The sequence below is a fragment of the Bacillus rossius genome, chromosome 7 (genome assembly GCF_032445375.1).
Source record: "Bacillus rossius redtenbacheri isolate Brsri chromosome 7, Brsri_v3, whole genome shotgun sequence".
Lineage (NCBI taxonomy): Eukaryota > Metazoa > Arthropoda > Insecta > Phasmatodea > Bacillidae > Bacillus > Bacillus rossius.
In genome coordinates, this window is record NC_086335.1 from 19,458,347 (window position 1) to 19,483,256 (window position 24,910).

Sequence of the window (24,910 nt, forward strand, 5' to 3'; positions counted from 1 at the left end):
CCAGGAGCGAGTAGGAACTCGCTCGGCGAGTAATTTTGAGGAAAGCTGCTAATCGAATTTGACGTCCTCAGGGGTAGGCGAATACCCCCTTAAGGTAAATAGTGAGGGGAGCAGACTTTTGATTAGGGACACTCGCTCAGCGAGTGCCGAAGGAGCGAGTCGGCGCAACGAGAGTGGAGGTCGACATCTACGTCGTCCGCATACGGCGACGAGGGTTTATAGGCAGCGTTGGCGAACTTACCCGAAATTGACTTTGTACATAGAGTAGTTAACTAATAGAGACCGGACCGAGACGCCGGAAGGACGGAACTAGGAATAAAGACTACGAGTTGGCCGCACCTCAATAGAGTGTAGGCGAAAACGCCACTAGAGGTCTGATTTAAATGTTTGTTATATAAATAGAGGACGGACCCAAACTCGCGGCGTAGGTTAATAGTGTAAGTCTAAGTCAAGTATATATTCTGAATTGTGTGTAAGATAAAGTTCTTGTAATTTAAAGTAAAGTTATAAGTCCAATTTTGCAACATAGTTTTTGGAAGTATCAGTAAAATAATTCAAAGAATATTTTAATACAAAAGTTACATTGTTTGTTCCCATTGCTATCATAATCTCTAAACGTATCTGTCAGGGTTATTATTCGTTCTGTGTTGGTACTCGTTGCATGGAATTAAAAGTGTGTAATTTGTGTTCACAGACACCGTCAGCCATTTGCTGTTAACCGACTTCAGCTATTGAAGCAAACGGCGACGTATAAATATCAAGTTTGCATGTTTCTCGTGTGTTATGTTATAACCAATAAAAGTGTCTTGTACACAAAACTGTTTAAGTTTTTTCGCAAGATAAAAACCCACCCTATCTCTCTTGTCAACTCTGTTCGAGTCGCTGCAGGAGATAACAATATGGCCATTATTATTCCATATAGCCTACATATATATACATATATATGCTCATTATATTCCCTTATGTCGTTATATGTTTGAATGATTAATGTCATAAAGTAGATGAATGGTCTTTTCTTTTTTTGGGATCACCTTTATATGCATTGAAATATGAAATTCATATTTTATTGTTCAAATGTATATTGAATCAACCAATAGCAAGGGAGATTGTTTAATCACCAGGGACAATTAATGCGTGATTGAAATATTTTTTTAATCATTTTATATATATAAAAAATAATTTTCATTTGCTATATTTTAAAATATATTAAAATAAATGTTATTTATATTAAATATTTCGTGTATATTAAATTGAATTTTTCTTATATTCATAAAATTTGAGCGGGTGCCTTAGGCGCCTTAAAGCTAACTACAATTCGTAAAGAATTAAATATTAAACTCAAATTAAATGAAATATTTTTTTGAAGTTACACTTCTTTGGGCGCGTTATGGAAAAAAGATGAGATGATGCGCGCGCTGCATGCAACGAATAATTGAGACAAGCGTGTCATGAAGCATAAATATCGGCCTACTACATAGGGATGTGTATAAAATAGAAAATGGAAGGGTAACTAAAGAGTAACATTTTTAATGCAGTTACATAAGTGGATCATGCCTTATTAATTAAATTAAAGTGTTTGTTATATTCATAATTGTTCAATGAGCGCCTTAGACGCCTTACAACTAACAGGTACCTGATAATATAATAAGCATGAAGTTTCACAACTTTTAGCGCGTAGACTCCACTCATGCATTTTTGACGTGACAACGGCTAATAAATCTATGAACGCCGGCTGCACGCACGAAAAAGTGTCCCGTAACGCACATTTTCCCGTTACTCTGTGTCCCGTTACGCTCATTGTACGCTTGCGCCGCATCTATCTCTCTTCTACTCGATTGGCCTATGCGTCCGAGGAGAAGAAAGACAGCGGCAGCACACAACTTACATCTACACGTGAACTGTTTCGTCGACTATTTATAAAGTGAAGTGAAAAGTTAATGTGGTTTTCATTGCTTATTACAACAACAATTTCGGCAATAAAGGTTAATTATTCTTGCATTTTAAAAATATGATTACTAGTATAATTTCAAGTATTTATTCTTTTAATATTAAAATAAAAATGATTCAATTTTATTCATAAAAGTATGCAATCACTTCATCAGTGGTTTGTTATGACTTTGTCACGTTAAAATATCGTCCGTAAACCGACTTTACGGATAACCAATTTTTTTTTCAGGCCACTCTACTGCCTGGTCCACCGTCACCTCGACGTAGGTGTCCGGCGAAGCTTGCCAGTACGTGTGTGGGTGTGTGTGCGTGCGTGCTAATAACACGTGGCGGCTCCTTGCATGACCAACACCAAGTGCCAAGTGTCCTGCAGTCTGCTGCCGGGCTGGCGACCTTGCCCCCCCCCCCCCCCCCTTGACTATCGGCCAATCACGGCCCGCCGCTACTTCCTCTTCCTCTGGTTACTGCAGCGCTGCCACGTTGCCGAGATCACCAGTTTATTCATATATTTTTACGTCACTTACATTTTACATTATATCTTTTGCATGAATAGTTGGAAATTAAACATTACGTCAGTAAAATATTATAGATAATATAAAAATACTATAAAATTTACGAATACTTAAGGCTTTGGCACCTTACGCCCTTCTTCTCTGACTCCCTTGAAGTGCGTATCTGTGAGTAGCCGCCTCAGGAAACTTAATGTTCATTGTCCCCGAGTCAGAAGCTTGAGTAATCAGCGTTCGTGCATCCTCGGATTTTTTTGTGTTGTAAAAGTTAGAGTTAGGTTAGATTTGTTACATGCATAAAATTCTCGCAAAATTCGTTCCTTTTTTTCAGAATAGTATGTTAATACACGTCTAGGTGATTAACTAAAATAAAAGTTTAGTATAGCCTACTTAGTTTAGTAACATAAATAATAGGTACTTAGAATCGTTAAAATATTACATTTTTAACCATTTATCGTTTTTTTTTCTGAAGGTTAGGTTTCCGCTTACACAGGTGATCGTAACGTAAATGATAAATTGTTTATTCTATAGATTAGCGACATTTAAAATATGTACTTTAAAATCGTGAAAATATATGACATATTACAAAATTGTATTCTTATACCCCAACCGTGAAGTTTCATGGGCGAGCAGAGAACTTCTGATGCGTCTGGAAGGACCCGGGGATTTTCCCATCCGTCTCTCGTGCTCTCGTGGTCAGTAACAATGAGTACCGAGATAGAATAACAAACTTGAGGCAGTGATGCCAGCCTCAGAAGCAGACAAACTGAAGAGAGTTAGCCGGCATCGACAGTGACGAAGTCCACGCCTCCTTTCCTTCTTCAAGTGCTCACGCTGTAAATGTTTTTTTTTTTTGTAAATGGAACAGAAATGTTCATGTAAAATTACAGATATTTGTACATTTGTACATTTAAATAAAAAAGTGTTGGGGGTACTAATACTGGGTTCGGGCCCGACCTTAATTGTCATAGAATTTTAAACTTCAATACCTGAGTAAAATTGAGCATCATATTTATTTCCAAGCTTGAGAAATAGAATTAATTTATACATGCATGCATTGATGGCTTAACTTTATAGAATATATTGAATCTAAATGCAATTATTTAAAAAAAATTGGTTGTCTGTAAAGTCGGTTTACGGACGATAGTTTAACGACACGTCATAACAAAACATTGATGAAATGATTGATCCAGAAGAAAAGGAAATATCATATTCGGCCTGAGACTGAGCCGTAATAGGTTTTTTCAACCAAACCATTTAGGTATTAAAAATATTATATTCTTTGAAAATTTTTTTTTTAATTTGAATAATTTTTATTGAATTATCACTATTTTGTATGGGCACAAAGGAGTGAAATTAAATGTACAATTTAATTAATAAATTTACTTTTATTTGCATTCATTTATTCAAATATATTTATTTCTTTTGAAATGTTGCGTGCGCCGTATTTATTTTTACAAGTACAAAAAAAACTTTGCAGCTGCCGGGATTCGAACCGACAATTTTTGGAATGGGATTTAGCGACGCTGATCGCACGGGCACGAGCCCAAATTTAATATATAATAGTTTCAGATGTCATATACATATTTATAAAAAAAAATTTCAAGGTAGGGGAATAGGTTTATTTCGTTTTTATAACACGATTTTATAACAAATACGCATCCCAAATACACCAAACCTATTTATAATGTGTTACAATATTTTTTTAAAACATTGTGCAAAATATCCCGGGTGTAATTTGAATTATGTGTAACTGTAAAACACCATTGTTGGTTCAAAATTATTTGAATAGTCAACATTACTTTTAATTAACCGTACAGATTGTGCTGAAAATCTGTGGACGATCGTTAAATTACATAATATTAATAATTCAAACGACGAAAATATGATTGAAAAGTCAAATCGATGGTTGTTCCAATCGAGTGGAAGAGAGATGCCACGCATGCGTACAATGAGCATGAAGAGAGATGCCACGCATGCGTACAATGAGCAAACAGGACACATCCGTAGTGGGACATCCGTAGTGGGACACTTTTTCATGCGTGCAGCCGGCGTTCATCGATTTATTAGACGTTGTCACGTCAAAAAAACCGGTATCATTACAGAATAGTGTTCGCAGTAATACTGGATTAGTTTTCTTACCAGGGAATTCATGCTTTGTGTTACCCCATTACCTCCAATAATTAAAGTTATTTGTAAGCCGTTCCCTTAAGGGCTCTCCAGTATTAACTACCCACATTAATAAGCAAGTTAAAAAAAAAAATTCAAATTGTTGAATATTCGATTATCTTTATCATGGCTTAAAAATGTATGCTTCAATGAAACAAAATTTAAAATATAAAATTATGCTGTAATTTTTGTAAGAAATTCTCAGTATTATTTGAAAAAAAAAACATTTTTAATATATACAAAAATAAATATAGCCATGTTTTGTATAAATTCACATCTTTCTTGTAGTTTACGAACTATTTCTTGGCAAATGGTTTCCAATGAATCTTCCGTAAAAGCACAGATAATGTTTTTCTGTGCAGACGGAACCAACGCGTGTGACCACCCGACTTCACTCGAGTCGTGCAGAGTCGCTCGCCAGTCCACTCTTATCTAGCCAGTTCACTCTAGTCTAGCCAGTCCACTCTAATATAGCGAGTCCACTCTAATCTAACCAGTCCACTCTAATCTAGCCTGTCCACTCTAACATAGCGAGACCACTCTAATCTAGCCAGTCCACTCTAATCTAGCCAGTCCACTCTAATCTAGCCAATCCACTCTAATCTAGCCAGTCCACTCTAATCTAGCCAGTCCGGTCGCTTTGAGCCCTTGTGCAAAAACGCGCAATATGATACCCTACCTCTACGTTTACCGTTTATCCAAGTTTGTTCAATTTACACCCAAAGTTCACTGAAATTTTTCAAAGCTCCCGAGCTATAAGGAAATTTCCAAAAATTTATTCAGAGTACGCGTCTTGTAGTTGACATTGGAATAATCCGCATTACGTTGTTGTGGTGATTTTTAAAAACAGGCTATCATTTTTACGTAAATAATCTTGTCACCTCATCATCCGGCAATATTCTACCATAGTCAGTGTGATAGCGAGCTTCAAAATAAACATTTAAACTCAAACGGACAATGCAGATCACATGGTTTCCGTTGTTTACTGTCTCCCGTATGAGATAAGAAAGATCTCGGTGTGGCTTTGAGAACAATAAGGCAGAGGATACTTACAGTGAACCTTGTAAGTAAACCGTGTTCTAAGAGTTATTTAAGCTGATTTATCTTTACAGCATCATATCACATAGAAACATCATGCAAGTTACCGACGATGTCAGAGTTATCTCAGGCTGTGCAACAGAGACTGCGTGGCATCGGAGATTCTGATGAGAAAACTGTAACTCTTCAGTTGCAAACGGCTCTGTGACGAACCAGAAGAACAAAGAAGAGACTATTTTTCTCGACACATTGGACAGGCCACGAGATGTGTTCTAATGAGGGTGAGTACACTGGTTTGATTTTGTTTCTCACTGAACACAAGATAAATATAGAAAAAAACAAGTGATTGCGGTTTGGTCAATTCTGGAAATAAGCACTTCATTTTACCTATCATATACACCATCATAAAACAGGACTTAAATGTTTTGAGTGTAATACAACACCTGGCCTGACTCAGACTCAACCATCTACATCTAGTTTTACCTTTCAGCGCATAAGACCTGTAAGACGTCAGAAGAAAAGGATACTGGCGTTTGGAGGATCAAGTTCTGATAGTGACTCATACATCGTGTGCCTTAGATGATGCTATGCCAAGCCACCCCTTGAACTCCCAGTGGGAGGAAAGGCTCCATATACAGAAGATGCTCTTTGCATGTTTTGTGAAGGGGCATTCACTGATGACTGCAGGGGAGAATTGTGGGTAAGGTGCGAGATTTGCGATCAATGGGCACATGGTTAATGTGCTGGGGCTGAAAAGGACAGTTCCTATATGTGTGTCTTTTATCGCTAAACTTTTTATTTAGTGGAATTTAGATTTTGCATATAGGTATTTTATTGATTATTGACCTTAACATTACTATTGTTCAATATATTTAAATTTCCATGGTCTGTGTTGTCTTAAAGCAATTAAAATCTTATGCAGACTGTTAGGGGTCCATATAACCAGCATGTATGGGTCAGTAGGTATTTTCACACTTGGCGGAACAACTCATGTCAGACCATTTGTGTGTCCAATTAAATTCTAGTAAATGTAAGAAATGTTTGTATGATAAGTTAGTGAAGTTATCCACGCATCAAATAATTGATCGAAGCTATAAAGTTACAAGTAACATTCAAAAAACAAAATGGGGGTCCATATTACCACCCATTCCTCTAAAATTATTTTATAATAACTAATGAAAGGAAAATTTTATTTATTTATTTCATAGCCATAAAATTTGATGTTCAGTAGAATGTAGGTAAAAATTAACCCATACGTTCAAGGTTTAATAAACTCCATGTATAATTGAGATATAAATTGACCAGCTCAGTGGACGAATAGACGAAAAGGGCTAACAATCGGAGTGGGGTACACGCATGTTTTCTAGCCTTTCAGAGAGTGGCGAGTAAATCAGGCCAATCTTCCAACATAACTGTTTGAGCAATGTGAGCGAGAGGCCAGGCTAGTTTAAGGGGGAGATACAGCAACCGAGAGACGCTATTTTGGTTTCAACCTCTTAGACTAACACAAAGTTTTTTTTTCTTTTTTTAATTTTCCAAATTTGTCTTCGTTAAAACGTTGTTTGTAATGTAATGGATTTCCGGAAGTTTATAGTGAGTGGTTGCGACCAATAGTTATCCTTGTGCAGTCATTGGACTTTAAGTATTTAATTAATTTTTGGAAATAACTACCACTGTAATAATACTATCAATTGACACTGTGTTAGTGTCTTTGCCAATTTCTTAATGACTGATCCTTAGCTTAACAAATTACAAATTTTACAATGCGAAACGACGAAAAATTGTTATGGCTTAAAAACACTGATGAACTGCTCGAGCTGTATTCCCGCCAACCAAAGACATGACACGCAGGATGAAGTCGTCTAAGCTTCAGAGCTGTGTTTTTCTCCAAGACTGTGTTTCAATTCTTTTCATGCATACGTCAATTCTATGCGCGGTTAAAATATGGCAGAAACGCAATTAGTGTGGTCGTTGTGGGATTATTACTCGAAATAATCCGCGATGACAGTGGAAGGCATAGCGACAGAGTTACTTGTTGGTATGACCCTATAGAGACAGGACCCCGATTTGTATGTAATCCTTACTTCCCAAGTTTTTTTCCTTAAATAGACAAAAAAATTTTAATGCGGATTAAAGTCCTTTATTATTTTATGTCCCCGCGATGTTCAGCATTTAAATCCTGTATTTACTCCTCATTACCTATGCAATACATTACGTATGATCGTCCCATTCTTAGCTGACTGTGTCGTTCAGTCGACTGGCAAGCAATATGTACTTTTTGGGAGCCAATTAATCCACAGGCTTGTGGAAACTGATCTCGGCCAATGTAATTAACATATGAGAAAATTAACGACTAAAATAATAACAATAATTCTATGTCAAGTGGAACCAGCCATAAACTTAATGGGAGGTTCCTCTTGATGGACAAGTATTGTTAGTTTTCATTTCACACTAAAATTATTTAAAATGGCAAATTGTATTCTTAACTAAGCAATGAGAACTTATGTAATTGCCACTATAAATAGGCTTATACACACACACATGTATGTTTGGAATAGTTCATCGAAATGAACTCGTTTGGCGTGTTTTCATAACAACTACTCGGTTTCAGGAGGAATACCGGTACGTGTGGTGCTGGGAGTGCTGGTTTTCTTCATGTTCGTGCTGACGCAGATGATGCGGACAAACTTGTACTTGGTTATCATTGAAATAACAAATGTTAAAAATACGACTGCAGCACAGAATGGCTCGACAAGTGCGGAGGTAAGTCAAGTATGCAGTTTATGCAGTATGTATGCAGTGATTGTGCCGCACTGAACTCTTATGAGGCTAGGGATTTCAAGCAAAATCCATTGACTATTTTGAAAAAACAAAATATTTCAACCAGAAATAATATATATGATAACGATATCAGTCATTAACGAACAAGAAGTACGATATATAGTATTATGTGCTCCTTTCCATGTAACTAGAATGGCATTAATACCATTTGACACCTGATGCTTCAAGTGTCATTATCGCGGATTCGTCATAGTGACCTTACGTTATATACAAAAAAGCTTAATTGTGATTCGAAGTGACATTAGTGCTTTTTTCAAAGATGTGTGCTAGCGTCAAACACTTTCAACACTTCATGCTGCTATGCAACCCAAGAACACACACACACTCATACATATAATATTATGTATATAGGGAAAGTCAGTCACGGTTTCGAAAACATGTATTCCTCGTAATGAATATTATTTAGTATTTTTATTTGAAATATTCCTTCAATTGGATCTTTTTTTATTTTTTAAAGACTTAGAAAATAGCTTTAGCTATAACTAATATTGTTACAATTTTAAGAGTGAGTCCACTATATTTATCCCAACAATTCCAAACAAAATGGACTCCCGTTAATTATTTTTTTTATTTCGTGCTATGCCTTGTTGAGATAAAAATTTTTATAATAAACATTTATCAGTCTTAAAACCTAGTACCCTATAGATCCAAGATTTCTTATACTTTCTTGTGGTGTCTGTCTCTTACTATAATTTTATCTCTCTCAGGTTAAAAATATTCAACTCACGTTATTTATCTAGAATTTTTTTGGCTACGTATTTAAATTAACAAGTTTTCACCAATCATACCGCCTGATATTTATAATGTGCTTTCTGTTGCTTTCACATTTTCCAGTTAACGTTCATCTAATTCAATTTTATATTTATTTATATTGCGTACCTACTTATTACCGAAGTGAGGTAGTTCAGTTTTAATATTCTTAGATCAATATGATGCATATAGCAAACTACATGTCAAAAGTCATGAAGGATAATAATATTTGTAAAAAAATATCTGAGTGGCTTAAGCCAAAGGGGTTGACATCACTTTTTAAAAACACAAAAAAAAAGTGTTTATTATGTGTTGTAACTTTCTTTATCGCATCAGAACTTTGATGTTTTCTATACACAGAATGTTTTATAAAGCTGCATTTAACGAAGAATTCTCACAATCTTTATGCGGTTGCCGATTTGTTTCTAAAGCGGTTCATATATGTATTAGTAAATATTGGTGGGAAAAATTGTTTTATTTGTAACGTGTGCTTGCATCGTTACCTTCTGACCACTGCGACGAGGTGCAAGCTCGGACTAAGAGAGTCAGCCTGGAAGTGATGCAGCCAGTGTGCGAAGAGTAGCCTAGTCGTGGGATACTTCCTGTCGCTTGTTGACCAATCAGCTCGCCGGTCGCGAGCCAAGGCGGGAAGCTAGTGTGAGAATGTGGCCAAGTGGCGCCATACGCCAGCTAGAGATAGTCGATGCTCTCCCAATGCTCTGGCATGTTCCAAGGTCCTCCCAGCGCAGCGCCAAGAAAGCAAGGGATGATGTAACATGTGCGCAGCATGCAACCCGAGATATACAAATTATTCTGGACTGCATCAGGCTGTCTCGAATATGTGAATCAACAATCAAAAGTGTGCGATTTTCCATTTTTACAACGACGAGAGTGATGGTCATACATCTCAGACTTTCCGCACAGTGGAGCAAATTAAAATACTCGGGGTCACCTTAAAGAACGGCACTAACCCAACTATAAACGACAACTGGGAACACACAATAGCAACATGCCAAGGACACATGATATAATATAGTACAACGAAGCTAGACTAATTCCAACTTGTTATTAATACCTTGAATCTGTCCAAACTTTGATATCTAGCGCACATCTTTCCACTACACCCAAGCCTACAAGAGCGTCAAACCATGTATGTCGGATGGCTTCTATAGAAGTCACATACGTTCCGCGTTGCCCGCACAAAAATTTACTTTCCTACAAGTGCTGGTGGTCTAAGACTAATTGACATTAAAGATAAGGTAACTGTACTATTTACTGTAAATGTAATTGAGGCCATTTTACGAGAAGACAAGCCAGTGAAACTATCGCAGCGGCAAGTGCTTGGTGGTGTTGATAAGACTCCCAACTGAGGATCGAAGGGCATAGCAGACCGTACACGCAATCATTCAGAAACTTCCCGAAAGCCAAACATGTTACAGCAAGCCGACTCTAAAAAACGCCCCTAAAGGAAGAAACTTTAAACACTGAAAAAGTGAGTGCTGCATTTAAATGTTTACTGGGTACAATTATGGCGAGAACTGTCCAATCAGGCATTACCTTTACACCTGCGGTCATCTGCTTATGAATTCTACAACGACATTATCACAATTGCATACAAGATAAAGAATATACATCTTGAGTTTACGAATATTTGTCACTGGTGTGTGGACATAGACACCGCCTACCACAGAGTAATATCATGTACATATACCAGACCATTATGACGCATGGTAAAACTCCGCATTGCTACCAGTATGACTGTTCCAGTCGTCGACCTGCCAGATGATGATATTGTGACTATTCGATTCAAGTTGTTGCTGCGAGTGCGCCAGCGCGGAGTTATGTGGCTCCTCACTCAAGCCTGCAGCACACATTAACTGCGACAGTTCCGCCGGACACACAGGACTTCTTGCAGCATCTCGGAATAGCGTGATGGGAACTAAGTCAATACGGCACCCTCAAACAAAGTTATGGACACGCCTCATTTTAGCTTTAAGCATGCCTTGTTAGTGGTAGCATTGCACTGGATTACTTAATTGATATGACCAGTATTAAATTGTCATGATCCCAATGCATATGTAATATCAATTATTCTGTTTATAAAAATAAAATTAAAAAAAATGGCCATGCAGTCAAGGTTGTGTGTTTTCCAACTCAGAGATCCAAACTTTCATGGTTCAAATCACCTCGGTTCTTATGTATTTTGTATAAAAAATAATAATTTAATATTATAAGGACCACAATAACATTAACAGGTAATGGAACATCGATCTTATATGCATGAGACAGAGAGATGCTGGTGCTCTTTAGGAACAAACAGCAGAAACAAAGATGGCGGTATCCAAGATGGCGGCCTCTAGCAGAACAGAAAAAAAAAACAAGATATTATCCTATATGTCATACAGTATGGCGGCCATAGCAAAATGGCGGATTGGCTGCCAGAATCTAAAAAAGTGGTGGTGACATCAGATCCAAGATGGCGGACATGACATTAGAATTCAAGGTAGCGACCATAGAGAAAATTGCAACGATGACGTCATACACATCTGAGATGGCGGCCGTGGAGTGGTATGTTTGAATTCAAAATGGTGTGATTGAAGAGGCGGCTGAGGTCAAAGGGTCAATATGGCCGTCGCGCTGTCTGAATCCAAGATGGCGGCCAGTCACGCCCGCTGTTGCAGGTGGCCTGGACGAGGCCGCAGACAGGCATGCTGATGGGCTCCGTGTTCTGGTGCGCCTGGCTGACGGAGCTGCCCGGCGGGGTGCTGGCGACCCGGCTGGGCGGCTCGCGGCTGCTGCTGGCCAGTGTGCTGGCGGCGGTGCTGCTGAGCCTGGCCACGCCGCTGTTGCAGGTGGCCTGGACGAGGCCGCAGACCGGCATGCTGATGGGCTCCGTGTTCTGGTGCGCCTGGCTGACGGAGCTGCCCGGCGGGGTGCTGGCGACCCGGCTGGGCGGCTCGCGGCTGCTGCTGGCCAGTGTGCTGGCGGCGGTGCTGCTGAGCCTGGCCACGCCGCTGTTGCAGGTGGCCTGGACGAGGCCGCAGACCGGCATGCTGATGGGCTCCGTGTTCTGGTGCGCCTGGCTGACGGAGCTGCCCGGCGGGGTGCTGGCGACCCGGCTGGGCGGCTCGCGGCTGCTGCTGGCCAGTGTGCTGGCGGCGGTGCTGCTGAACCTGGCCACGCCGCTGGCGGTGCGCCTGCACTTCTGGGCCGCGCTGGCGGTGCGCCTGCTGCAGGGCCTCGTGCTGGTGACTGCTCGTCTTACACCTGGGTTCTGAGGGGGAGCTGAATTGTTGCCCCTTGGATGGGCAGCCCTTCAGGATTTTTCTGACAGTGGTTAGGTTAGGTTAGGTTAGGTTAGGTTAGGTTAGGTTAGGTTAGGTTAGGTCACTTTACAAACTAACCACTGTCAGAAAAATCCTGAAGGGCTGCCCTTCCAAGGGGCAACAATTCAGACAACCTTTCAAAAACACTACTGTAAGAAAAATCCTGATGGGCTGCCCTTCCAAGGGGCAAGTTTTCAGGATTATTTAAACACTTAAAGAAACATGTTTTCATAAATTGGATGGGCTGCCCTTCCAGTCGCTGTACAAACAAACCATTTCCAGAAAAATCCTGAAGGCCTGCCCATCCAAGGGGCAACAATTCAGTCGCCCCGGTTCTGACTCTGTGATCTTCAGCTAGAGTCATGCCGGGCAGTTTATACCCACGACATATAGTAACTGGGTGATGTACGAGCGATCAGAGACCTCGTGGGCTGCTGTATCTTTCTTTGATACGTTTGAATATTCTTGTAAAAAAAACACACTAATTTAATCAAGTGGTTTAGAATAGCCTAACATATTTTTAATTCAATGCAGGTAGAAAACATATTTTATTTTGCATGTGAGATGATGAAGCTATTAAAGTATTAGTTTCTTTATTATAACGATTGCAGATGAGACATAATACATTGCATTGGATTATAATAAATTTGAAATGATTTGAATAATATTTTCTACAAGTTAATTCTTCTAGCATATTATTTTTTTTTCCGGAAGAAGATTTCCAGAAATTAACCAATTTTAACCACATGCCATCCCATAGAATGGTAAAATAACTAATATACACAAATTTTAAATTTAGAATTTCATTTTAAAAAATAAGAAAGCATATGCAAAATTCATTGATTTTAATTTCTTTGTAGTAGGAAAAGCATGACCCCCACTAGGGTGGGGCTGGGTAGACCCCTGGGTCCAGCCCTGTTTATTTTTAAATGTTTAACTATTATCATTTTTACAAACTAGAAAAACATATTGAATATTTAATAAACAAAGCTTAGTTTGGACTTAAAAAATAGTAACCATAATTATACCCTGTATTTTCAGGTTAAATAACACTTTAAAAAGAGTGTAGGTAAGAAATAACCATGGAATTATAATGTATCACGTGACTGTAAAATTGAGGGGGGGGGGGGGCGTCTCCGATCCTGGGTCCAGAGCCCGTAATCGAATATGGGGGTCCGAGGAAAAGGATAATGATATTTTTATCTGGCGAGTGGACTTTGCAGCTGCTGTAAGCTTTCCAGTATTCTTTAATAACTAAACATCGAAACAGAAATAGTATCGTGATGCATAGTTATATATTTCAGGGTGTGTCGTGGCCATGTGTCAACGCCTTGGCAGCTCGGTGGATTCCTGTGTTGGAACGCAGCAAGTTCATGGCATCCTTTAACGGCGAGTATGCTCCAACTCTCCCATATACCAGCATTCCGAAGTTTCAACATTAATCAAATACACTAAGATCATATTAAATTGTGTTTATCTTTGAAATATTTGTGCAATGGGAGTGCCTGACTTGATGTAGGCTTTAGGACATACGCCACATACATGTGCTTAGCAATGGCGTATGTCCAAAAGCCTACATCAAGTCATTAAATTGTGATACTAGCTAGTATCCCGCGGCTTTGTTAAATATATTTCAGGGTATTGCTGATAACTTAACATTTTAAGAAAAATTTGTGATTAGTTCCAAATATATTTACTAAAAAAAAAAAGACGCAATAAATTTTCAGGCGTATAAAAGATTTAATTAACAGCAAAACCGTTTAAGAATGAGGTTTTCATAGTGGTTAATAGTAAGCTTTTTATTTTTTTAGTATAGATAAACTCTTGTTTTAGTGTGTTCGGTGATTTATTTTACCTTGATGAAATCTCACCTCTTTTTAATTTCATGAGGAAACAATATTTTTTTTATGTAAGTAAGTGCCTATTTCATTTCCATTTTGACTAATCCATCGCTTATACTTTCACTGTTTTTGGATATTGTTATAATTAAAACGCTTGAATAATTTCACCTTATTACAAATACCTACGTTATTTTTAATTTTTTAAAACAAACTTATATTTCATTTAAATGTAGAGTAAAGGAAACAAATTTATTTTCTTACGTATTTGTTGATTCTTAGTGTTATGTCGGAGTATATCAATACAATTTTATTTTAAACGCATTAAGTTGTAATTAAAATTAGTTCTTTGCCTTGATGCGAGAGAAGAAAGTAAGGGAACGAATGTGCACCCTGTGTTTGTTCCTTAAAGGTAGAGACATTTGACATAATTTTGGAATTTTTGGGTACTTTTATTGAAATTTCTAATATAAAAAATAACAAATTGAAGTTTTTGAATTAAGTTAATTCAAATAATTTCATTTCTTAACTTTAAGCTGTTCATACCCTTAAATTGTCTGAATTAAACTTTCATTAAGTGAAAAAAAATCTCAATTTGTTCATTATCCGGAAGCTATAGCCACTGAGCCAACTATTTTTTTTCTTTTTAATGTTTCACTCATTTGTTATTTTGATTCTTTACCAAAGAACCAACCTCATTAATAACTTATTGTTTGTCTAGATAACATTTTTTGACATATTAAACTAATTTCAAACTAATTGTTATCGAGTTGTTAAGTGTATACTGAAAATTTTTAATTAATGTAAAAAATAAATATATCTAGTCAAGGTGTCCACACAAATCTGTAATGAAATTTCCTTGAATTTGACCTGACCCAACACTTAAAATTTACCAGCCGTATTATTTTTTTATAATTTACCTCAATGACAAAGTACACACAGTACACGCGCATGCCTTGCCCTGGAGGAAGGCTGCGAGCTGCAGTGGGACGCAGGCACGGCGGTGGGCGGCGCCCTCAACTACGCGCTGAGCGGCGTGCTGATCGCGCGCCTGGGCTGGCAGAGCGTGTTCTACCTGAGCGGACTGCTGGGCGCGCTGTGGTGCTGCGCCTGGGCGCGCCTCGCGCACGACTCCCCGGACCAGCACCCGCGCATCTCCCGCGCTGAGCGGAGCTACCTGCAGGCCTCCGTGTCGCCCGACCAGGTACTCGACAACATGCTCTCTGGTGGTGTGCCGTTTATTGGTGCTTTTGGCACGGATTTCAAATTTAACATTTTTTTTTTTTTCATTTTTGACGTGACAACGTCTAATAAATCGATGAACGCCGGCTGCACGCACGAAAAAGTGTCCCACTACGGATGTCCCACTCGATTGGAACAACCATCGATTTGACTTTTCAATCATATTTTCGTCGTTTGAATTATTAATATTATGTAATTTAACGATCGTCCACCGATTTTCAGCACAATTGGTACGGTTATTTAAAAGTAATGTTGAAAATTCAAATACGTTTTGAACCAACAATGGTGTTTTACAGTTACACATAATAATTCAAATTACACCCGCGATCTTTTGCACAATGTTTTAAAAAATATTGTAACACATTATAAATAAGTTTGGTGTATTTGGGATGCGTATTTGTTATAAAATCGTGTTACTATTATTCCCCTACCGTGAACAAATGTTTTATAAATATATATATGACATCTGAAATTACTATCTATATATTAAATATGGCTTCGTGGGCGTGTGGTTAGCGCACCTAACTTTTATACTAAAGGTTGTCGGTTCGAAACCCGGCAGCTGCGAAATTTTTTTTTGTACTTGTAAAAATTAATATGGCGCACGCAAGATTTCAAAAGTAATAAATATATTTGAATTAATGAATGCAAATAAAAGTAAATTTATTAATTCAATTGCACATGTCATTTCACTCCTTTGTATCCATACAAAATAGTGATAATTCAATAAAAATGATTCAATTTTATTCATAAAAGTATGCAGAGGTAGATTTTATCATGCAAAAGATAGAAAAATTAAAAAAAATTTCTTCCTCAAAGAATATAATATTTTTAATGCCTAAATAGTTTGGTTGCAAAAACCTATTACGGCTCAGTCTCAGGCCGAATATGATATTTCCTTTTCTTCTGGATCAATCATTTCATCAATGTTTTGTTATGACATTGTTACGTTAAACTATTGTCCGTAAACCGACTTTACAGAAAACCAATTTTTTTTTTCATTAAAACTATTTTAATTTTTGTCCGACTATTGTACACTTCTACCAAACCTTTCTCAGTCTAGTTCTCTGTCCCTTGTTCTCACCACCTAATACGATATTTTTGCAAGCACATGATATGCTAGCAGGATGACTGCAATTTCTCTCGCTCCCTAGCACGTCCGGGGTCTGTAATATTAATTCCCTACATGACTAAATTTGCATAGAGCAGCTTCTGGCTTGCAAGATCTATTTCTTAGAGGCCCGCTGAGCCCAGCGAGTCTCGGCACGACCGAGTATCTCGTGGACCCTCTTTCCCAGCCTCGTTGCGTTTTTTTTGTCCACCCTCACCACCCAGTTCCCACCCCCCCTTTTGGTTCTCAGAATTTAGCCCAGGATCATTGCCCTAATGTGAACTCGCCAGGCAGTGGCCTACTTCAAGGACGATTTGCCACCAAAAAAATATGTGCAAATATGGACCATACACGACATCTAGTGGCAGAAATAGTAACTTCTGCACTTGTCGCCAGCGAGTGGAGCTAACGCCCGCGACACCTGGTGGCGACATTGCTAACCTCCCTCTACTTTCCCCTTTAGGCCGCCAGATAGCAGCACCCGCTGCGCCATAAGCTTCTATTAGTCCACCAAAAGTCGATCCTATGTAGCTTTCTGTGCCCGCCGGTAGAGAGCGCGGTGGTCGTCCTTCGGCGCATAAACTGAGGTTGTTGTTGTTACGCCCACCTCGGTCACCTCCGGAAGTTCTCGGCCCAGAGCCGAACCTTCCCCGCCTTTACCCTAGGGCCGAGCGCCCGTTTTAATTAGGAGCATTGTCCGCCATTGCGGCACTTAGACTTCGGCTACTTACCGCGGAGTAGGACGGACTGTGTCATCTCGGCGTCCCCTCTGTTGAGAGGCTTTTTCGCGGCAATGACGAACTCTTCATTCGAATAAGGAATGTAGTCAGCTGTGTTGACGGATGTGATCCCAGTTTTGAAACTTAGTAGTAGCTAGTCAGTCGTTGTAATTAGGCAACAAGTAATGTCTTAGTTTAAATTTTATAAATTTTTTTATCTTTCTAAATTATGGTTTCTTCCGCGACCTCCGCGCTATTTTCGCTCCGCGCATTTTGGATTTCTGCGCGAGATTATTCGTGAATCCAGGAGCTACACCCTGTTTGGGTCCTACACTTGGGGGCCGAAATTTCACCCAACATGTTGTCCAGGACCTTGAGCTTCGAGTCTCTTTAAGAAGAGCTTTATCCTGGCCAGACGTCCAACTTTGAAGCCCCGGGTGATATTTAAAAATATAACTTCTTCCTACAACCAACAGACGAACTTATCTTAATGAATACCAGCGAGCAACAAATAAGAATATGTGAAATTGTTTCAATGAAACGATAATTACAGTAAAACGGTTATTCCGATTTAAACGGCCGCGCCGCTGTGACGTCAGGTGGGCTCAAGTGACACGGTGGTTGGTAGTCGCGCATGCGCAAGGTGATGGCAGCGCCAATAGCGGTGGTGAGCGGCGAGGACTGTGAATGTGGCAGAGGAGCGACGGAGTGGTCAGGCGGTAGACATTACGCGACGTGCTGGAAGTCTCGGCGAGCACGCAGTGAAGTGCTAAGAGACTTGGAGGGGACAGCAATCGAGGGTCCCTCGGGCAGCAGAAACGTAACCGGTCGACAAGGGAGCCTGCAAAGGGGTGATCGGCTCTTCAGTGACCCGGCTATGAATTGTGACACCCCCAGAGCTTATCAAGAATTAAAAGGTAAAAGGGGGGTGGCGTCGTAAGAAAAAAAGAATAGAGTGTGATGCTAGCTGTAATTGGCCAAATTAAAATCAATGTCAACAACTTCCACTTCATAAACAAATTACAATACAAAAACAATTAAATAAAAAAATATTAAAAAGATAAAAACCAACAATATGCACATATAAAAAAAAGCATTAACAGCCAAAAATGGGGCCAAGGGCATTAAACACTGAGAGGGTCCAGGCGGCTCCACTGCATTCACATGCATTAGCTTCAAAAAACCAAACCATACCCATCAGTGACTTCACTCATAAAGAAACCTCTTTCTTATCCCTCCCCTTGGTGCTCCCCTAAAACAATTACCTTGATCCCCACAGAATTATTGTACAACACAAAATTACAATGTTATTATAAAAAGATTTACTAATCTCAGGTGGTAATTTTATAATCAAAAAATATATAATAAATAACTATTTATATAGGCCTAACACAGTACTAAGATTCAAAAAGTCAAATAGGAATACTATCTAAGATATGGTAATAAATAAGTATAATGGTTTAGTGGAGCAAACCTCAAAAACAAATTGATTTGTGCCTCAAAAATGTCTAGCGCAAAAATAAAATTTACACCACAGTTTATAATTTTGTACTCAATGGCCAGGATTTAGCAAATCCTCGTATTATATTCACACTGAATCCTCAGCCGCACAGGACTGATAAAAGTTCACCAGATAACCAACAAATAAATATAAAAATATGATAAAATATTTATCATTAAAAAAATATATAACATATATAAAAAAGTGATTGCATTTCACAACACAAAACCTTCATTTACCACACAAAGACATTATTAAACAGCGACGTTATCAGAATTATAAATTATAAATTCAATTTACAAAGTGCGTAAAAAAATACTGATTTACTGTGGTGTACCCTGAAAGGCTCGAAATTTTATAACAAAAAAAGGTTTAAGCGAAAATAACACCATTAAATAGATATCAGACGCGCCGTCGAAAACTCCCCAAATGGGAAAAACAACGAATACCTCGTCCAATAAGCGACGATCGAAAACCCTAAGGGAAACAAGTCTACAAAAAATATATATTAAATAATTACGACGAATATTCCCAACACGAAAAGCAAAAGAAAGGACTTCCAACACTTACAGTTTTCTAGAAGCCTCTACGACGGACAGCCTTTAAAATTGCATCCCGCAATTTACAGCTGTTTGCACAAAAACTAAAAGCACCAACTCGAAGCCTGGAGTGTCTTGCATGCCTCAGTAGATTTCGCCTTCCTCACGCCACAGTCACGTTGTCAGAAGACTGCGGAGAACTTTAGAACGTCCCTTCTTGTCTTCAAACGCCCCATTAGACTTCTCCGTGCCCCTAGCATAATCTTGGTTACCAAACCATTCTTGGAAAAATTTCACAATAAATTGCACTTATAATCTTGTAACAGATACACGGGATGTACGCTCGAAGACCCAATAACTGGGACACCACAACTTTGACCTATTCTCGTACATTACTTTCCGTGATGACGCTCGTCGATCGCTTTTCTGCCTCAAAAGTTCAACAGCCAACCCATTTTAACCATTGCTTGCTGAAACTGAGCCGGCGCTCCCTCAAAATTTTCATGGAAAGACTTGCCTCTCTCACGCCGCTTTTTCAACTCCCCTCTCAAAACACCTCAACCTCGTCACACCAAAGCGACCTCGGCGGCAAGACAAACCACTTCTCCCAGCCGTCGCCAGAGAAACCACTTCTCCCACAGCTGACCACACAGTTGCCAACCCAAAGCCACGCGCGTAAAAAAACACCTCAGGGATTACCAAACTCACCGCCGTGCGGCGCCACCAGGCGGAAACCACAACAAAACCGGCGTTTGCAAACAGAAAAGGAACGCGTCCACCAACTGCGCGCATCATCCGTCAACAAACAAAAACACAAGGAGAAAAAGAAGAAGGAAGGGACACTCAAAAAGAGTGTCACAGAATATTGTAGCAGAACGAGTTGCTGCCGATTGGGCTACGCTGACGCCGTCCATCCATGGTGGTGGTCATATTGGGGTGACCAAGAGGATGACGTCTCCATCAGCTGCAACGGCCGCAACGTTCCGCAACACTTCGCAGGAAAACTAAACGGACGTGTGGCATAGCGTGGGAGAAAACTATGTAATAAACATTTAGGACGGATAATTCCCCAGAGGCTTTTCAAAAGAGTAAAATATTGTTAACTTGTTGTACCAGTGTAATCGCGTACTATCAGTTCCATCAACGTAACTATAATAAAATTCTGGAGGATAAAAAAATTATTTTTTTTACTAATTCGTTATGTTCACCTAGGGGGCTTAACAGTAATGTGTGGACAAAGCTAACATGCTATGATATGTCAGGAAGGATACTTTAAATTATTTCTTCGCTTGATTTGTTGTTTTTAAAAGTATAGTATAACTTTGTTTAATCATATCGGGCCGGCCCCTTTTTAATACCTTGTTAATACCCTTCATTGTGAAACGTAAAGACTCTAAAACAAATGGCAAACATTTTAATATAATTCTTTTTAAATAAACCAGGAAACCTATAGATCAAAATACTTATGTAGTGATTTATTTATTTCTTATATAGCCTACCTATATCTATTTAAACGATCCACTAGCTCCCAAGTTGCTTGTGTGCAGGGAGTATGAAATTGTCTTGTTCACCGCCTCGTGCCACCTCTGGTAATACTTGTATTTTTCTTTATAATTTTGCTGAGCTGTTTCCTAGGATTTTTTTATAAATTTAAAATAATCTAATTTTGGGGCACGAGGGGCGTTACAATGGCCCCTGAAACAGTAGATTATAAACTACCTGCGCGCCTCCATGTCGCCCGACCAGGTACTCGACAACATCGCCGCGTACACGTCTCATTCAGTCGTGTTGTGCCACGCGACGGAAACCCTACAGAACTAAACTTCATCAATACTTACCATTTTCTTTACACGCTTTCATTTGCGCATTCCAAAGCTTGCGTTTTATTCACAGTGTAACTCTATATCTCAAGTAACAGCATTTAAATATATTAATTTATTTTATTTTACTTTATATATGTATATATCATTAATCTTAACAGAATTATATTTTTCGGCCATACTTATTTATATCTATAGTTGTCACAATAAAATAATTGACAAGTAAAATTAAGCGAAATAGAACAGTAATATTTATCAAACACATATATTGTTACGATTTACCGCGGGTTCGTAAAGGATAGCCCAATTAAAGATTTTATTTCACACACAGTTTTATTGATGCCACTACTTATGGCACTTACAAAAATCTTCTAAAATGGCAAATAATTAATTACACTTAAAGAAAGGTCTATTCCCCAGTCACTCGTTCCACACACCTCGCTGGGCCGCACCTCTGGTGCAACTCTTGCCGCAGCACCCCTCGTGGGTCTCCGCCGCGGGACTCCGTCGCCATACTCCGCCGCCATACTCCGCCGCCGCCGAGAATCCGCTAGACTCCTCGCTCGCAACTTCGCTCGGGACTCCGCCGCGCCCGCGACTCTATCGCCCGGAAACACCGCCGCGGGAAAACTCCCGACTCCACTGAACTCACTCACTCCCTGCCCTGGAACCTTCGTCCAAGGACTTCGCCACTCTGCCGCACCCGCGGCACTATCGCCGGGAAACTCCGCCGCGGGAGAACTCCCGACTGAACACACCAAACTGACTCTCTGCCCTGACGTCCTCGGGCATATATATAGGCCCCGGCGCAATTCCAGAACTCACGAGAGCGGCCGGGGCCAGTCGCGTCATCGCGAGCCGTCCCGACGGCAGAAATCTCTCGAAAACACGTGTCGGCGGCTCGCGTAACTCCGCAGCTGGCAGGTTTCGGATGTCAAACTAACAGTGTCGCGCGGGGGGAGCGGAGGGCTGGAGGGAGATAAAGCGGCGACCCAGGTGCGCACAGCACATCTCATGTTACGGCGGCATGTGATGCAGCCCAGCTAGCTCTGCACCTGCGCATGACGTGCCCTTGCTAACGTTCGTAACAATATTCACATAATTCATTACACATTTTTACACCAAAGTAAACTTCTGTAGTGACTAATTTTCAGTTTTAGACGGTTCACCGAAGTCAACGTCCAACCAGATCCTATTACCCATGTACTCCTTTTTTTTGTAAAGAGTTTATCGATACTCTGTTTAACTGATTGCTTCACGTCGTTTGAAGTGTGTATTGTAGCTGTCTATGTCTTGAAAATGCGCTTGCTCACTTGATTCTCGTGCGGCACCGATTTACCAAAAATACAGTCCAACCACAGGTTATATTTTAAAGGTCCCTTTATTGCTACATCATCCGTAAGCTGATCTATTATATTCTGCTCGATATCACTAAGAAAAGTACAAAGGTATTTTGCCTCGCTAAAAGTATTTAGACAATAGTAGTCTTTCAAAACTCCTCTAAATACAGATTGCGCCAAGTATAATGCATTATTAGGGACCGGAAATATTCGTGGGTTCAATGACCTCTAGGATGAACTCCCTGGTTCTACGTACACTCGGTCAAATGTCACCCACTCATTGGCTGCTGTCTTGTGAGACGTCCCATCGTAGCAGCCTGTGATTCTATAAAGCTTTGTTCAGGTGTTTCTCATTGGCCCAGAGTCATCCAGGTGAGTTGTGAGCCAATAGCAGAGGCGGCACTGAGGTATAACTATTTGTATTTTAGCCTATCGCGAAATGAATTCGCGAATTTTTCCGGTCTCTATGCATTATCATTTGTCTGTAATACAGCGAGCACAGGTTTAGATTCACGATCAGTTGACAATATGGATGTTTGCAGCTTATCTGCTTCATTACTAGAAACAGTGCGCATGGGAAGCTCTTACCTGAGTTGAGGAGTCGAAGAGTTAGTAGGCAAGCGAACTTCACCTTTACATGTCGTCAAGTGTATTTTCAAACTTTCAATGCGAGTAAACCAGAGGCGACACTTATCGCATTGAAACTTCACACCTGCTGGATTCTTCGCACATTAACTTCTCTCATGCCTTCGTGCAGCATGAGCAAAAGCAATATTTATGTTACAGTAGTAGCAAGAATACCTAGTTGAGGGTAAACACAGTATCGAGAAACTCTATCAGGAAGAGGAAGACTATGTCAGTAAAGGATCTGGCTGGTCTCTGTCTATCGTAAACCTATTGGAGCTGAGAATCAGTCTCTTCAAGCCAATGCAGAACTATATGTTTATTATGTTGCCATATTTCATGTGTTTTCTTGTAGCAGAGTAGAAATTATTTAATATTTTTTTTATTTGTAACAATCTTTTTTTTTCTTTTTTTCTAATCTGTCGTTTCTTTTTGTAAATGAATTTTTTTTTGTATTAGTCAAGGATATAACTGGGGAGTTTTCGTTCTTTCTAGGACCATAGTTTTTTGAGGCATTTAGAATTTCGAATTTTTTATTTATTTTTTTGGAATAAAAAATTCTCTCGAAATATAGAAATTTCTAGGATTTTTTTTTTAGGAATTTTAAGTCTTTTTGAGGAAATTTGACACCAATATGGCCGCCGTTATGGCAGAATTCAAGATTGTGGCCGAGAATCCACAATCCACAGTTGTTACCTGTACTCGGACCGGACAATATATACTACTCATATGTATCTCTCGCACCTGAAAGCAATAAAAGTAATATTCTTAATCTACTTCGCATTGTTTTATGACAATATGTACACTGGCATAACTTGATTTATCTGTATTAATGGCATACACTTACTGTTGAGTACTGCTAACAAAATTTAGTTATATTTTGCACTTGTTTGCAATGCATGCAATGCCATGTTTACTAACATTAATTATAAAGTGAGTTTATTAGTAATATGTACAACTTACCTACAGTCATCTCCAACTGTCTTAGGATTTATTATTTTTCCTGCATGATTGATATGGTCTTTACCTTTACTTAAGTAGATTCGATCATTTATTTTGTGTGTAACCTATCTCTTACCCTTCTTAAACTTTACAATAGCGCCATAAGCATTAATTTCCGCCATGTTTACTAAGACACCAATATCTTATTTTTTAAACTGTTTTGCTAAATTTATTGATAAAATAGCCCATTCATATAACGAGGGTTATTTTTCCATAAACGATTTTTACAAGGGTTTTTCTTCCGTAATGAATCAATGTTCATATGGACGTAGTAAATGACACATGCACTTTTCTGTAAACCATAATCATGAGGCAGTTGCCCATTATTTTTAGCAATAAATTGATATGTGTATAATCATCAACAAAATGTAACAAGGGTGGTTTTTCTATTGCCCCTTCAATTGTTGCATTTCTGGCTTTAAATTTTCAAACAAATATATACTACAAAATGCTATATTTTTAAAATAGCTACTGTTTTACCTGAAAGAATGCTATAAGTAGGCTAGACAGAGTATTTACTTGCGTATCTGCGCACTTCACTTCCAATTGGGACAGACCTCGTTATGTCACTTCCGGTGGAAAGTACATAGGAAA

General features: G+C 39.2%; 1 protein-coding gene across 2 annotated transcripts in view; it reads left to right on the plus strand.

Moving 5' to 3' along the window:
* Positions 1 to 5,741: 5,741 nt before the first annotated feature.
* Positions 5,742 to 24,910, plus strand: part of LOC134533695 (sialin-like) — a 41,214-nt gene continuing 22,045 nt past the window's right edge. Inside the window, exons 1-5 of one of the 2 annotated variants that reach the window (XM_063371253.1) lie at positions 5,742 to 5,944; positions 8,275 to 8,426; positions 12,278 to 12,502; positions 13,885 to 13,969; positions 15,414 to 15,622. In XM_063371253.1, coding sequence (XP_063227323.1) covers positions 5,929 to 5,944; positions 8,275 to 8,426; positions 12,278 to 12,502; positions 13,885 to 13,969; positions 15,414 to 15,622 — 687 coding nt within the window. In that variant the 5' untranslated portion in view covers positions 5,742 to 5,928. The remainder of the gene's footprint in view (positions 5,945 to 8,274; positions 8,427 to 12,277; positions 12,503 to 13,884; positions 13,970 to 15,413; positions 15,623 to 24,910) is intronic. The other variant, XM_063371254.1, reaches the window with a different exon arrangement.